General features: G+C 34.0%; 1 protein-coding gene across 3 annotated transcripts in view; it reads left to right on the top strand.

The window, feature by feature from the left end:
* The window catches only part of Pik3cb (phosphatidylinositol-4,5-bisphosphate 3-kinase catalytic subunit beta), a 134776-nt gene that overhangs the window by 91894 nt on the left and 26727 nt on the right, over nucleotides 1-16155 (top strand). For all 3 annotated transcript variants that reach the window (XM_078043407.1, XM_040269882.2, XM_005328017.5), the window contains 6 exons: nucleotides 123-253; nucleotides 2934-2984; nucleotides 6537-6725; nucleotides 10337-10458; nucleotides 13757-13900; nucleotides 15118-15217. In XM_078043407.1, coding sequence (XP_077899533.1) covers nucleotides 123-253; nucleotides 2934-2984; nucleotides 6537-6725; nucleotides 10337-10458; nucleotides 13757-13900; nucleotides 15118-15217 — 737 coding nt within the window. The remainder of the gene's footprint in view (nucleotides 1-122; nucleotides 254-2933; nucleotides 2985-6536; nucleotides 6726-10336; nucleotides 10459-13756; nucleotides 13901-15117; nucleotides 15218-16155) is intronic.

Genomic DNA, 16155 nt, shown 5'->3' with positions numbered 1-16155 from the left:
CAAGCTGCTGGGATTACAGGCGTGTGCCACTATGCCTTGCTCAGTTTTGTTTTTGTTTTTGTTTTTTTTTAGTTTAGTTTTGAAAATGTTTCTTAAGAATCAAAATTATTTGCATGTTTTAGATGAACTTGAAGAAATGTTGAATCCTATGGGAACTGTTCAGACAAATCCATATACTGAAAATGCAACAGCTTTACATATTAAATTTCCAGACAATAAAAAACAACCTTATTATTACCCTCCTTTCGATAAGGTAAGCTAATTATTTAGAGGACCACTGTGCATGAAATAATTTAAAGTGTTTATTTCCTGGCTCTGTATGTTTGCAGTTTGAGCTCAACATGTCTACTTCGCCTTAAAACTTAACATGAATTAATGGTTTGGTTCAGTAACAAGGCATGGCAGGGAACCTGCAAGCCCTATGAGTTCTGGTGATATCATTGACCAAGTAAGGCATGGCTTCTGGAGTTCAGGTTCCTCAGTTTTGAAGTGACAAAATTGTAATTATTCTGAAATCATTTTCAATGTAAAAAGGCCATAAATACATTAATATGTAACTGAACACATAAAATGTTCAGTGAAACATATCTAACATGTTGATTCAGAGATTAAAGACAAAATCACTATTGTTTTAGAATTGATATTCAAAGACTGGATTATTTATGTTGAATATTACTATTTGTAGGACTTCTTAAGGTGGCATTTGTATAGAGTCTACATAGGTACTTCCATTTACAAATATATTTTTTTAGTATGTGAACTGTATGTCTTAAGGATAAGGAGATTATCTGGTGAGGACTGAAAATAGGACTTTGATAATTTTTATGTTCAGAGAGCTAAGATGTCATATTTTTATCTTCAGGTTTGGCATCCTTGTTTCAGACATGGTTGATGTGGATTTTTATGCAGAAATTTTGAACAAATTCTCAAAAAATAAACAAGTTTCTTTTTTTCTTAATCCAATTGAGAATAAGCTGCCTTTAAAGATGTTTTACTAAACAATATTACAAATTAATCCACATTAAACTTAATTGCATTTTAATATTTAACACTAAATCCTGTAGAGTTGTTGTTTCACATGGGAGGTATTGGGCATTGAACCCAGGAACCTCACCTATGTTAATAAGCAAGCATTCTACCACCAATCTGCATCCCCAACACTAAAGGAGATGTTTTAAAAGTATTATATACATTTAATTTATGTAATTTGGTGTTTTTTATATCATTTTCACTTTAATTTGATTTTATCTACCCAAGAGGTAACTTTTCACTTCAGGTCCTTTAAGAATGCTTTTCTGACTGATAATTTACAACCAAATTACATTTTGTGTTTCTTATGATTGAAATCTCAAATATGGTAGGACCCATATCCTTTAGTATGCATTAAGTAGAAAAAAGTACATTTTGACTCATCCATTATGTTTTTGTGGTGATTTTAGTTGACCATGGATAGAAATTTCTCTATAAGCTGTAACTGCTTATGCTACATTTAATATAATGATTGTTACTGTGTTCAGTTATGGTTTGTATTCAACAATCAATTATAATTTACTTGGGATCAAATGACATGGTTTTTGAAGTATTTTTACAACTATAGCATCCCATGTAAATGTAAGTGAATTTAATCTAAGATTTTAAGAGAAGTCAAGGTTTTTGTTTTTTTTTTTTTTTTAGAGAGAGAAAGAGAAAATTTAAAAAAAATATATTTATTTTTTTAGTTTTTGGTGGACACAACATCTTTGTTTGTATGTGGTGCTGAGGATCGAACCCAGGCCACATGCATGCCAGGCGAGCGCACTACCACTTGAGCCACATCCCTAGCCCCAGAGGTCAAGTTTTTTAAAAATATATTTGACTATTGACCATAGTCATCCATAACTGGTCACTAAATTTTCCTTTGCCTTTCTAGTCTCTTGAGAAGGCTGTCTTGAAGAAGTTCAGTTAGGAATAAAGATTTTAGTTTTTAAATATGTATAAATACATTTATATTTAATTGGTTTTCCTTTAATTTTGCAATTATATATGGTTATTATAAAATAAGCAATACCTATGTAAAATGCAAAAGTTCCCATGGGTCCTATTCTTTTTATTTAACTTTGTTGCTGTAACCACTTGCATACATTTTGCTTTTCAAGCCAATTTTATGGCTCTTGCTTAATTTTAATAACTATAATCTCACTTTATCACAGCAACCCTATGAAATAGGATGGGAATTATCATGCTATACATGAGAATATAGATAAATTATTTATTCAGAAATAGGAAATGGATCTTCTGATTGTTTATCCACTGATCTTCCACTAGACCAATGAGTTTCCTTCTTTTCGAGATTGAGCACCCCCTTTAAACAATGAATTTTAAAAATATTTTTAGGCTTTCCCTAGTCATTACTTTTACTTTACTTGTTGGTTTTTTTGTTTGTTTTGTTGTTGTTATTTGGTATTGGTGCTGAGGATCAAACCCAGGACTCAGCAAGCACTTCCCTACTGAGCTAAAGCTATACCTTTAGCCCAACTTCTGCTTTTAGTATCTATTACTTAAGGCGAAAAGGGAGAAATGATAAGAACTTGTTCTACATTTAGTAACTCTTATAAACACTTGCATTTTTTAACCAAAATTTGTTTATTTCTATTTCCAAAAAAAGTGTTACATATATATGTACTTATATATTTACTTATTTTACCTACAGATAATGCTAATGTCCCCTAGGAGTTGCAGTCTCTTACAGTAATATCACTGTTTCCCTGTTGCCAAAGGTTTGAAGCACTTGGGAAGCACCATTTTGCTTTTAAAATTCATGTTTCCATTGTAAAATGCAGAAATGCCAGACCATAATGTAGTCTCTTACAATCTAAGTACAGGCATAGTTATGTACACTTAAAATTGTATGAATATGGGAATCAAATTTTAACTTTAAAACTTTTTTTAAACAGATTATTGAAAAGGCAGCTGAGATTGCAAGCAGTGATAGTGCTAATGTAGCAGTAAGTATCAAGAGTTTTAAATGACTGTCTTCTTATAGAATTGTATGCATTATTTTGTACCTTCATCTCATTTATGGTAGTGAACTTGTGGAAGACCATAACTCATATGCAAGAGCAGTATGTGAGTGTGGGTAAGTATGCATATACTGAGTTTTATTAAATGGCAGCTCAGTTTGTGGACCATCTGTGCACTGTTACTAAGCTATTTTGCAATGTAAGTGCAGGTTCAGCCATCTCTAAGGGATGTTGTTGCACCTTGGAGATTAACAGTACTCTTAGTGAATGTTACTCATTTGAACAAGGAGACTGTTATCTTTGTGAAACAAAGCAAGTGTTTATAAGGACAAGAAAGTGGTGTGAAGATCTATATGTCTTCCATTTTGAAATTCTGCCATGTTTAGTTTACAGTTCCCACTTCATAATTTAATATTTCTGCTCTAGCTTCCTACTTTGCTATGATACAGGCTTCAGGAGCACAAAAGTGAGACTAGAGGCCATGCCCCAGTCTTATTTAGAGGATATTGTTAGTATGTTTTCATTTCTGCTCCCATCTCATTGGCCAGATCTCACAACTATAACCAAACTGCAAGCCAGATTGGGAAATGCAGTCTTTAACTGGGCCATCAGATGCATGGCTAAAAGTAAGCCATCCCATTACAGGAAAAAGTAACAGAATGGATCTTTAAGTTTTTTAACTTTATAACTTAAGACTTTGTTTGAACTCTGTCCTAATATTCACCTTTCTTGGTCTCACATAACAACTTTTAAGTGTCTTCAGAAAAACCCTTTTACACATAGAATATTAATGATATAGAGTCTAGGAAGCCAAATAGAGATATTTATGTATGTTTTTCTCATTCTCAGAGTATCAAAGCACTGCTTGATGTTTACTAGTTGGAGGGGTATCTGGCCTAGGCTCTTTTCTGCTTTGCCATGAAATCTCTCAGAATCTCAAAGTGCAAGTCCCCTTTTACTACTTCCATATTAATGTCTCTTAGCTTAAATTTTGTCTTTTGAATATTAATGCTTGACCCAAGAAGGTGAATCACGAGTACCAGTTTAGAAAGGCTCTGGGTCAGGTTGGGACTTCAGGATCTGAGTTCTGCCTGCCCCCTCATCTTTTTTCCCTATCATTTTTGTGTTCTAAGAGTTGCTGGAAAGAAAAACAAAAGCAAAAAAAAAAAAAAGAAGGTTAAAGGTAATTCTCTTTTAATGTACCAAAAGTTTAATACTGGTATACACTTACCAACTTGTCAGGTAATTATTAAAACAGGTCATTAAGTCAAGTCTTGGTTCTAATGCCTCTTTAGTATCTATGTGTTACACTAAATATTGCTCCTTGAACCTCAGAGACTTGAATTAATTTTCACTATTTCTGCCACAATCTTGTACCTTACTTAATCAGAGGGTTCCCTGAATACTGATTTTAGTAATCTTATTGAGATCTTTGGGTGTGTGTGTGTGTGTGTGTATTATACACACACACATACACACACACACACACACACACACCCCAAAAAAATAAATAAATTTAGGTACGTAGTGCAATTAAGAAATAAACCAAAAATGAAAGTCTCTATCTATAACCTCTGTGTGCTCTTCTCTCCAGAGCTGTATAAAGAGTTCAGTTTGTAGTTACCAATATTAAGTTTAGTGTAAATGTCTTTATTTTCCTCCATTTTAAGAAGTGAGATCATTTTTATATAATTTTATCTTTTTATTTAATACAGTTTGTGGATATGTTAGCATGAATAGGTCTTCATTTTTCACATACTTCAATATTCTGTAGTTATATTCATTAGTAACCATTAGTTATTCAACATACATATTCCTATTGATGGATGTTTTGCTTATTTTCAGCTTTTCTCTATTAAAACATCTACAGTGATTATTTTGTACATACTGCTTCATACATCTGTGTATTTTGTAGGATCAATTCCTAGAAGTACTTTCATTATGTTGGGTTTTCTTGACTAGTGAGAGACTTCCTGATTGTCTGCCTGTAATGTGTCTTAAGTAACTGTAGGAATTAGAGTATCCCAAATGAGAGGACTTCTATGCATTCTGGAATCAGTTGACTTCCTAGGGCTCAATACCCATGCTTCTCACCTAAATCTGGAATTGATACCATAGCTGTTCCGTCTTAGCACCGAAAGAGAAAGGAGCATGCTTGACTATCTACAGTCCCATAGTGGTCCTCTTTGTGATTGCCAGTGGCTCCCTCCCACTCCTTGAATGCCTTCATTCTGAGCTAGAGCTCCCCAAAGATTGTGTGCATAGCATTCTCACTACTACATGGGATTAGAATATCTGATCTCTTGTCCTGTCTGCATTCTGCATTCTCTCCCTAAAAATTTCTGGTGTCAGGCACTCTTTGTCATTTCCTAGGGCTCCTTTTGGCTATTATTTTCAAAACGACATGTTTTATACTTTATGGGCCCCCTCCCCGCCCCCGCCAACCCTGGTGCTGAGTATAGTCTACAGTTTGTGCTCACTGGGCAAGCACATTACCACTGGGCTACATCCCCAGTGCCACTATTTGGGCTTGTGGATGAGAGGATGAAGAGAACTGTGTTTTCATGGCATTATACACATATGAACATGTATGTATACACACAAACACATATGTATGAAGAGCAGGTTAAGTTCATTAATAAGATGATGGTAGTTTCATTTATTGAATTATGTATACATATGGTTAATTGGATCTATACAAATTTATCATCACCTTATTAAGGTATTTAACCTGATTTTGACCTGCCCCTCCTCTCTCCAAGGCCTTTCAGTGTTGTTTGCGTTGACTTCAAACTCTTGGGCTCAGATGATCCTCCTGTTCACCTTCATCCTCCCTGTCTTCTTTTTTTCAGTATATTGGGAAGGAAAATAGGGTTTTTCCCCCTCAGTTTGTTGAGTGTGTGTGTGTGTGTGTGTGTGTGTGCGCGCGCGTGCGTGCACACGTGTGCATGCATTGTGTGGAATTCATTGTTAAATATTTTTACAGGCACACAGTATCATATTTAGTTTTAGCCAACCTTGTTTTGTTTTGGGGAAGTTGTTGTGTTGTTGAGGATTGAAACCCAGATCTTACACGTGCTACATATGCACTTTATCACTGAGCTGCACCCAAACCCTAACAGAAAGTTCTTCATTTAAAGAGATTTTGAGCCCAGGTAACATCTACTTATTACTTTTATTTTTTTACCTTATACATTTGGGTCATCTTAAATTCTCTTCAAATAATGAGTAACTTGGTTTTTAACCGAAATGCACTCCTGCCACCTAGCGTTTGCACATAGATTTTTTAAAATTTATTCTTTTTTTTCCTTTTTTAGAGCTACTTTGATTCTTAATGTTTAGCTTATAAATTTAACATTGAGCAATTAAAACTTTTTAAATGGATCCACTTTTATTTTTTATCCACTTGTATCTTTAGGGAATTATGTATTTGTATTTCACGTTATAAGTGCGTATAAACTCGTATACAGAGTTGCTGAATGTTTGCCAGTGATATTTGCATAATTAAATTCTGTAATGAGTATTTTACTCCTGTAGAGTCGAGGTGGAAAAAAGTTTCTTGCTGTACTGAAAGAAATCTTGGACAGGGATCCCTTGTCACAGCTGTGTGAGAATGAAATGGATCTTATTTGGACTTTGCGTCAAGACTGCAGAGAGAATTTCCCACAGTCACTGCCAAAATTACTCCTATCGATCAAGTGGAATAAACTTGAAGATGTCGCTCAGGTAACAAAATGTCATTTCTGTAGCTCCTTTTAGGTGCATATGTTTCTTTGTTAATTTTATATAAAGTGTCCTTTCCTTATAGGTTGATTTCCATATGTTGGATAATTTTCCTCAGGAGAAATTTTGAAGTTTTAAACTTTAAGTCCTCTGGTCCATCCTTATATATTGGACCAGAAAGTTTCAAGGTTTAAAAATCCCAGATTCTAGATAGAGTTGCTGTATCTTTCACTAAAGACAACCAAAACATTGGTTTTGGGTAGTCACCTATGAAAAGAAGCACTTTCTAGGTCTTGGGCACCTTTGCCAGTTTCTTCAGTGAACCCCTATGTGTGAATGAATGTATGTATGTATTTTGTGTTGCTGGGGATCAAACCAGAAGTGCTTTACACCTGAGCAATATGCCCAGCCTTTTATTTTTTTTTTTTTCCCACTCTAAGACAGTGTCTCCATAAACAAAAGCTGGCCTAGAACTTGCAATCACTGGATTATAGGAATGTACCACCAAATCCAGCTGACTGCTCTAAAATGAATATTGTTTGAAAATTACCACTATCATGGGAGTTAATTTAGCTCTATTGTAGAAGTTGATGTTAAACCATTCAATTCAATCTTAACATTCACATGCATGGGTAGTATTGATATATATGTAACTTTAAACATAGATAAATATGTCATTCAGGCAGAATAGAGAAGGGGAAAATGTTTTGCTCTTGAAAAGCAGCCACATTTGGGCTCCCTGATATAATTATCAAGACTGTCAAAAAGTACTCTAAGCTGGGCACAGTTGTGTACGCCTATAATCCCAGCTGCGTAGGAGTCTGAGGCAGGAAGATGGGAGAGTTCAAAGCCAGCCTCAGCAAAAGTGAGGCACTAAGCAATTTAGAGACCATGTCTCTAAATGAAATACAAAATAGGGCTGGAGATGTGGCTCAACAGTCAAGTGCCCCTGAATTCAATCCCCAATATCTCCTCCCACAGACAAAAAAGGTACTTTAAAGTCATATGGCCCCCAATGCTCAATAGAAAGAAACTTGAAGTGATATTTTAAATCAGAAAAAATAAATTTGCCTATTTTAAAAAATGAAATTTGTTTATTTTCTTTGAATTTAACTGATTTCTCTAGCTCTGTGATCTCGGTGTATCATAATGGCTTTAAAATTTTAGTGAAAAATACATATACAAAAAAATACAAAAAATACATTTTTGTTTGCTTTAACTAGGAAAAAGAACACAAAATTTATTAAATACCTAAAGAATGGTAGTATTAGATTCCAAAAATGGTATTTTTATTTTAATCATATTATTGGGGGGGGGGAGTGGTTTATGAGAGATTTGTCCCAGGGATAGTTTACTGCAGAGCTATATCACTAGTCCATCCGTCTTCCTCCCTCCCTCCCTCCCTCCCTCCCTCCCTCCCTCCCTCCCTCCCTCCCTTCCTTCCTTCCTTCCTTCCTTCCTTCCTTTTTTGATACCAGGGAGTGAACTCAATGGCATTCAACCATTGAGCCACATCCCCAGCCCTATTTTGTATTTTATTTAAAGACAGGGTTTCACTGAGTTGTTTAGTGCCTCGCTTTTGCTGAGGCTGGCTTTGAACTCGGCATCCTCCTGTCTCAGCCTCCAGCAAGCTGCTGGGATTACAGGCATGCGCCATCACGCCCTTCCCTTCTTTAAATTTTGAGACAGTGTCTCATTAAGTTGCTGAGGCTGGCCTGTAACTTTCTATCCTCTTGTAAGCTTCAGAGTCACTAGAGTTACAGGTGTATGCTACCATGCCCAGTTTAATCATATTTATTTTTAAAGTCTTTAGTTTTGTTTTACTACTTTTATTAAACGTAGAAATGTTTTCTTTTCAGTTTACTTCTAGCATCTAAAGGTTTTTTTGAATGATATAATTACATTATTGTACATGCCTTTATTAGAGTGTTTCTAGATTAGACAAAATTAACATTATTTAATCTGAAAAGGAACTATTTTACATTATTTAGATAGCTTTAATTGCTCCAGAATCACTGTTGCCTTCTAACCACTTGTCTAAATTCAAGGCTAATTTTCTTTCTTTTTTTTAAATACATATTTTTTTTTAGTTGTCAATAGACCTTTTTAAAAAAAAAATGTGATGCTGAGAATCAAACCCAATGCCTCACACATGCTAGGCAAGTGTTCTACCACTGAACCACAACCCCAGCCCTGAAGGTTAATTTTCTTTGAATCCCACTAATGGTGGAAAATAAGATCTAAGCCTTTTTTTTTTAAGTTTGCACATTTACTTATGTCTCATGGATAGTGTCTTGAGCTATGTATATATATCCAAGAAATGAATCATATTATTTCATTAGAATCACAATAGGAAAAGTTTCTATACTCCTTTTTTGTTTGTTTTTGCTTTTTTGATAGTGCTGGGGATGGAACCCAGGGCCTTGTATGTGTGCCACTGAGCTACACTCCTAGCTCCTCTTGATGTACTCTTCAAATGTCTTATAGAGAGGTTTCATGTATCAACTCTCAAAAATGAAATGAACTAGTTTATGCTTAGTATTCATTTGACTTCTAGGGACAGACATTTTTACATTCAGGAATTTAGCATGCTTGTCTTGATTCCTAAGAAGGAAGTGTGAAGCATTGTTTTGAGATGTAACTTAAGTTCCTCCCATTTTGGTAGAAGAAAGCCAGCAGTATAGTTTATTTATTTTTTTTATTGGTTGTTCACAACATTATAAAGCTCTTGACATATCATATTTCATACATTAGAATAAAGTGGGTTATGAACTCCCATTTTTACCCCAAATACAGATTGCAGAATCACATCGGTTATACATCCACATTTTTATATACTGCCATATTAGTGACTGTTGTATTCTGCTACCTTTTCTATCCTCTACTATCCCCCCTCCAGCAGTGTAGTTTAATAGTTGAGTATTAACTGTGTGTAAGCAAGTATAGAAAAGTATAATTTTATAACCCTGTGCCCATTTTTAGTAGATTAAAGTGTTGATACAATAAGAAAGAATGAGTTTTGGTTCCTTCCCCAACCAAAAGAATATAAACTATTTTCTTAGTAAATCTAACACCTTGAGAAGTGGAGAGTCAGAAGAAGCGTGGAAAAGGGCTTCATTATATTAATTATGATTTAAACATGTTATGATCAATATAAAGTTTTGTAAATGATCTTTTTCTTTGAATTAAGGACTGTATTCTAAACAATAGTTCTGCACCAGTGTCGATTTTGTAAAGTGATATTTTTTTAAAATTAAGAGTTAAACATAAATTTCTTTTTAGTTTTATGTATTATTAGTAGTAAACTTCTTAAATGTAAATTGCCTTTCATTAGTTTGAGTTTTGCAGCTTATATTTGTTAATGATTTTAGAATCCATATATTCCGCGTCTTATTTCTTATTAAATTTTCAGGTAAGTACTAAATAGTTTTTTGTTTGTTTGTTTTTTAAACTTAATTATAGAATATTTTGAGATCAATCTTTGTTAGTTCATATAACCAGGATAGATTTTTGGTGCATTAATAGTTGACCCATATGTGTGCTCCAGTATGCCAAAGGAAAGTACATTGCTTTTGTCCTCCATTATTTCTGAACCAGTTTCAATTTTTAAACAGCTTCAGGCACTGCTTCAGATATGGCCTAAACTTTCTCCTCGAGATGCTCTGGAGCTTTTGGATTTCAACTATCCAGATCAGTACGTTCGGGAATATGCTGTGGGCTGCCTGCGACAGATGAGGTATCTCTTACAGGTGGCTTTCTTTGGGGCAAGCACTAACTTGAGGGTGGGTAGTTAAGAGCATGCCTCTTTGAATTTCTCATTATAAAGAAGGCCAGCCAGATGTGGGGGTGCATATGTGTAATTACAGCTACTTGAGAGGCTGAGGCAGGAGGATTGCAAGTTTGAGGTCAGCTTGGGCAACTTAGTGTGGCCCTATCTCAAAATAAGAAGGGGTAGGGTGTGGCTTAGCATCAGAGTGCTTGCCTACTAAGTGTGAGGCAAGGAAGAATGGAGAGAAGGAGGGAAGGAAGGAATCAAGGAAAACTTGAGAGTTGTTGGCTGCTGCTTTTATTGGGTGCTAGTCATATAAGTACTATCAGCCTACCATGTCCCAAATTTCTAGACTCCCCAAAGGAAACAGTGCAGCACAGACCACACTACACAAAGAATTTAGGTGTAGCAAGCCACTAGGTGGTAGAAACCTTTCTGGAGTGTTAATACCCAAATGCCAACCACAGACCAGGTACATGTAAACAGGCTTTTCAAAGGATAGCAGAGAAGGAAGTTGTAACTCTTCTTCACTATAACACAGTCTAATACCCAAAATTAAGATATTATGTTACTATCTTATAACAGGTATTTAAAAAAATGTGGGGTTTTTTTGTTTTGTTTTGTTTTGTTTTGTTTTGTTTTGTTTTGTTTTGTTTTGTTTTTAAGGCTAATGTAATATAGTTAAAGTTGAAGTCCTTGTTTTCTGGCCCAGTTTTGATTATTTCAGTCCTTTCCTAGAGACAACTTATCGTGAATTTGATGTATCCTCCTATATCAGTTTTGTGTTTCTTCCTACATATTTATATGTATAAAGTTACATATAAAATAATAGGGTACATTTTAAATTACATGAATGTGGTTTTTGTTTTTGTTTTTGTTTTGAGACAGAGTCTCAACTGTGTTGTCCATGCTGGCCCTGAATTCCTGGGCTCAAATAATCCTCTATCTCAACTTCCTAAATGTCTGGGTCTGTAGGAACTCATCACTGTACCGTGCCATATATATTGTCCTATATATTGGTTTTTAAAAATTTAACATTAGGTTTTTGAGGTTAGTCTCTTCTGTTATGTATAAATGTAGTTTATGGGCTGGGGATGTGGCTCAAGCGGGAACGCGCTCGCCTGGCATGCACGGGGCGCTGGATTCGATCCTCAGCACCACATAAAATAAAAATTAAAATGTTGTGTCTGCCGAAAACTGAAAAATAATTAAAAAATAAATAAATAAATGTAATTTATTCTTTTTACCACTGTATATTTGCTACTGTGTAAGAGGGATATCTTACTTATAATTTATTATCCTATTAAGGAAAATTATTGTTTCTCCAAATTTCCTTCTTATAAATAGAGCTGCAGTGAACATGTGCAGTCCCCTTTGGACAGTATATATGTGAGAATCTATAGAATTGAGGAAAGAACAGTCTCAGTGGGGAGTTTCAGGTTTAGCATATGAGGCTTATGTATTGTGTGGTTATTTGAAAATTAAAAGCTCTCAGAACAATATATCCTTTTTCTTCTTTTTAAAATCAGGTACATTTAAAACAATGTGTGAAATACAAACAAAATTAAACTCTTCTATAGTTGTTATTTCAGGGGAGTTAATTTAGATATATAAGAGAAGCTGCCTACTTTTATTGGTGTGTGTGTTGGGAATGTAGCCCAGTCCTACATCTCCAGTCCTCTTTATTTTTTATTTTCAGACAGGATCTCACTATGTTGCTGAAACTGGTCTCAAATGTGTGATCCTCTTACTTTAGCCTACCAAATTTCTGGGAAATACGAGTTCACTGCCTAACATTACCTTCTGTTTTTAACCCCCCCTTTTTTTATTATTACTTATAAGTTTTATAATAGGCAGAAATTTTGCAATAAACCTAATTAAGATTGTCGTATAGATAATTTTTAAAAATGAAGCTCCCATCTAAGTTTGGATTGGAGAACTGATGGGGAGAAGCCAACTGGTTCTCCTTGGGCTGGACCAAGTGTTTTTCTTAAATGCATTAGTTTCCCTCAGAAGATTGCTATGAAATTCATAATTATGAGTTTTATTTTTGTCATTTTTAAATTTTTATTCTAATTTGTTATATATGAGAGCAGAATGCATTACAATTTATATTACACATTTAGAGCACAATTTTTCATATCTCTGGTTGTATACAAAGTATATTCACACCACTTGTATCTTCATACATGTTTTTGTCACTTAATACTCTGAGTTTCAGTCCCATATCTTCCTTAGCCTCCTTTCTTAGTCATTTATTGTCGAAGACTATAGTCAATAATTGGAAAACTTTTGATTCATACCTTCATTACTTTAGAAATTGCCTCTAATGGGAGTGTGTTTACAGTGAATAGTTTGGAGATAAGACACCAACTAGAGAACCACTAACTCAGCCCTGTTAATGATGGTATTCTTATTATAATTCAGCAAATCAATATAGTCCCCACTTAGAAATGCCTTCATTTCCTTATTCTTCAAATTATTTGAAGTTAAGATTTTAATTGTTTATTTCTCCGAAGAAGGAATTACTTAACCCTAATTCTAGGAAAGGAAACTAAATTGCTAAAGTACTGATGAAATTTTTGTTTTAAAATGATTGCTTGAGAAGCTGGTGTTGTAGCTCAGTGATAGAGCGCTTGCCTAGCATGTGAGAGGTACTGGGTTCGATCCTCAGCAACACATAAAAATAAATAAATAAACAAAATTATTGTGTCTGTTGACAACTAAAAAATTTTTTTTAATATTATTTTAGTTGTGGACAAATACAATACCTTTATTTTATTTGTTTGCTTTTTTAATGTAGTGCTAAGGATCAAACCCAGTGCCTCATGCATGCTAGACAAGCATTCTACCACTGAACCACTATCCCAGCCCCCTAAAATAATATTTTTTTTAAAAAAATTATTGCTTGCTTAAATATCTAAGATTTTTAACATGATCAGAAATCAGTAGTAATAGAGTACCTAACTCTTGGAAACTCTTGGCTAATTTTAAATGTAATCATGAATTGTAAAAAGCTAATTCATTTGATAGAAATGTCCCTGTACCTGTTCCTTGATCCTTTCCACTCTCCCACCCCAATCTGAACTCCTAAACTTTCCTTGAGCTATTTTAACAGTGGTACAGGGAATTGAACATGTAACAAGCCTGACCCAGAAGACCCCTGTGTGTCAGTAAGTTAGCATTCAACAGTTATATAGGAAAGGATCTTTTTCTGGCACAACTGGTTGAGTTACTTTGTCTTTTCTTTCTTTCTTTCTTTCAGTGATGAGGAACTTTCTCAATATCTTTTACAACTGGTGCAAGTTTTAAAATATGAGCCTTTTCTTGATTGTGCCCTCTCTAGATTCCTATTAGAAAGGGCACTTGCTAATCGGAGGATAGGGCAGTTTCTGTTTTGGCATCTTAGGTAAGTCTATTATATTTTTCATTTTGAACCTCTGTGTGCTTTAGTAAATATATAAGACATTTAGTGGAATGGTCAGTTGCTGTAATTTTTTCTGTATCATCTGTATAGCATTTACACTGTTTTGGTGCCTTCTCATGTTGCTTGATACCCAGACTCTTCATTTAGTAAGGTAATTCACATAAGTGTCCCTTGAGGCCTGCATGATTTTTAACAGAAATTAGTACATAATGTACTTCTATTTTCCAGTAAAATGTACTTATGTCTTAACATGTTTAGGCTAAATGCAGGCTTATTTATTCCTTCCAAAAGGTTAGGGATGGTATTAGCATGACTCCTGTTATTGAATGAAGATAAAATTTTATTATAACAATAGCAATTTTTAATTTCAGTTTCTCTGTTAACTTAGTCATTTCAGAAATACATGAGCCTTATTTCACCAAACTCATATAAGACTAAAATAAGGAATGAGAACCAAAGTTGCTCTTGTGTTTCCTAGAAAAATTATAGATTTTCTTATTTCTTATTTGGTACTCAAGATATTTTGGTTTTTTTCATCCAAGCTTTAGATTGTTGAAACTTTAGATTATCAGAGAGGGGAAAAAAAAGATACCTTTCTTTCTTCCTTTTGGCTAAGCTTCTTAAAGAAAATATTATGACCTCTATAATATTGTATTATTAATTTTAGGGTTTTGTTTCTGAATACTGGTATTCTTATTGATAGATTTTTTAAAATTTTTCTCATCTAATTCAATCTTATTTTTAAACCCTCAGGGAGTGACAAGATTAAGTATTCTTTTTTTTCAGATATACATGCTATTCTTTAAGTGAGGAAAAAAATTGAATAGATTTAATTCAGGCTTTAGTCAATTGCATGATGATAAGTCAAATTTTATAGACCTGTGTTTCAACTTAACTGTCTTTAACTTGGTAAGACTGATTATTACCTTTCCCCCTCAACAAGTAAATCAATCTGGTAAAATGTGAAAATTTTAGATTTCTTCGAATAAAGAATTAACTAATAAAATCTCATGTCTTGTTGAACTCGTGAAGTTTAACAAATTGGAAAGTTGACTATCTCACTAGTAATTATGCCTGAGATGAGGAGTACTTTTTTTTGGTTGACATCATAAGTCTATTTCACAGAATAGAGAAGTCAGTATTTTTATTTGGTCACTTGAAGTGTTTGATAAACCACTCGGATATTAACTTTTCTGCAGGTCAGAGGTGCATATTCCTGCCGTCTCAGTACAGTTTGGTGTGATCCTTGAAGCGTACTGTCGAGGAAGCGTAGGCCACATGAAAGTGCTTTCCAAGCAGGTATCAATTGTGTTTTAATATTTATTCAATTTGGTACATAATGTTTGATGTATTTTATCTAGTTCATTTTTCTGCCACCACATTATTTCATAGAAATCTCAGTAACTTAATCCAATTAATATATTCTTTCATGAAAATTTAAGTTATGTGAAGTTCCCACATACTTAGCAGAAAAACATTAACCAAATGCTACATGCAACATAATAAGCCGGAATTCCTCATTTTTTTTTTCTGGGTAGCAAATTTTATTAAATTTTTAAATGAATTTAATGCAAAGTTAAGGAAATTTATCCACTGGGGAAGAGGAGGTAAAATTATAGGTAACCTGAAATAAAAAAAAATATATATTATGATTTAGTTTGTCCCTATCCCCACTCCCCCTGATTAAATTTACCCAATTTTCAATCAGTTTTATGGCACAAATTGTTTTAAATTATCTTCAAGTCTATCTTATAAACAATTCAAGGGAAGTTATTTCCTATTCCTTGACTAATTTGACCGGCATTCCTGAAAATTATTTTGAGTGTTATTCTGAATTATGTTAATGTGTGTTGAATTTAGCTCTGTGTTTGATATCCTCATATTTTCTATATTAATAGCATGCCTTAAATTTTAATACAATATTGCTATTTAGATCTGGTTAACAAAGGGTATGATGGTGATGGTAACAGTGGCTGCGAAATCTTTAAACTTTGTTTTTTCACATTCCTGAGTTACTATTTCCACTTGGTAAAATGTGGTTCATAAACTTTGCCACATCTTTTGGATTGAGATATTTTGAGACACAAGTCTACGGGTATTATAATTTCTATAATTCAGAATCCTCAAAGTTACTTTTTCAAACTCTTTGTATATATCTGGAATTATGTTTTTCTCTTGCAGTCCTGAGATATTACAAATAATATTACTGTAAGTTTTTACATATGCCGAGAACCACA

This window comes from Ictidomys tridecemlineatus, chromosome 3 (genome assembly GCF_052094955.1).
Source record: "Ictidomys tridecemlineatus isolate mIctTri1 chromosome 3, mIctTri1.hap1, whole genome shotgun sequence".
NCBI lineage: Eukaryota > Metazoa > Chordata > Mammalia > Rodentia > Sciuridae > Ictidomys > Ictidomys tridecemlineatus.
Note: the sequence above shows the minus strand (reverse complement) of the source record. Positions and strands in the feature narration are given on the sequence as shown.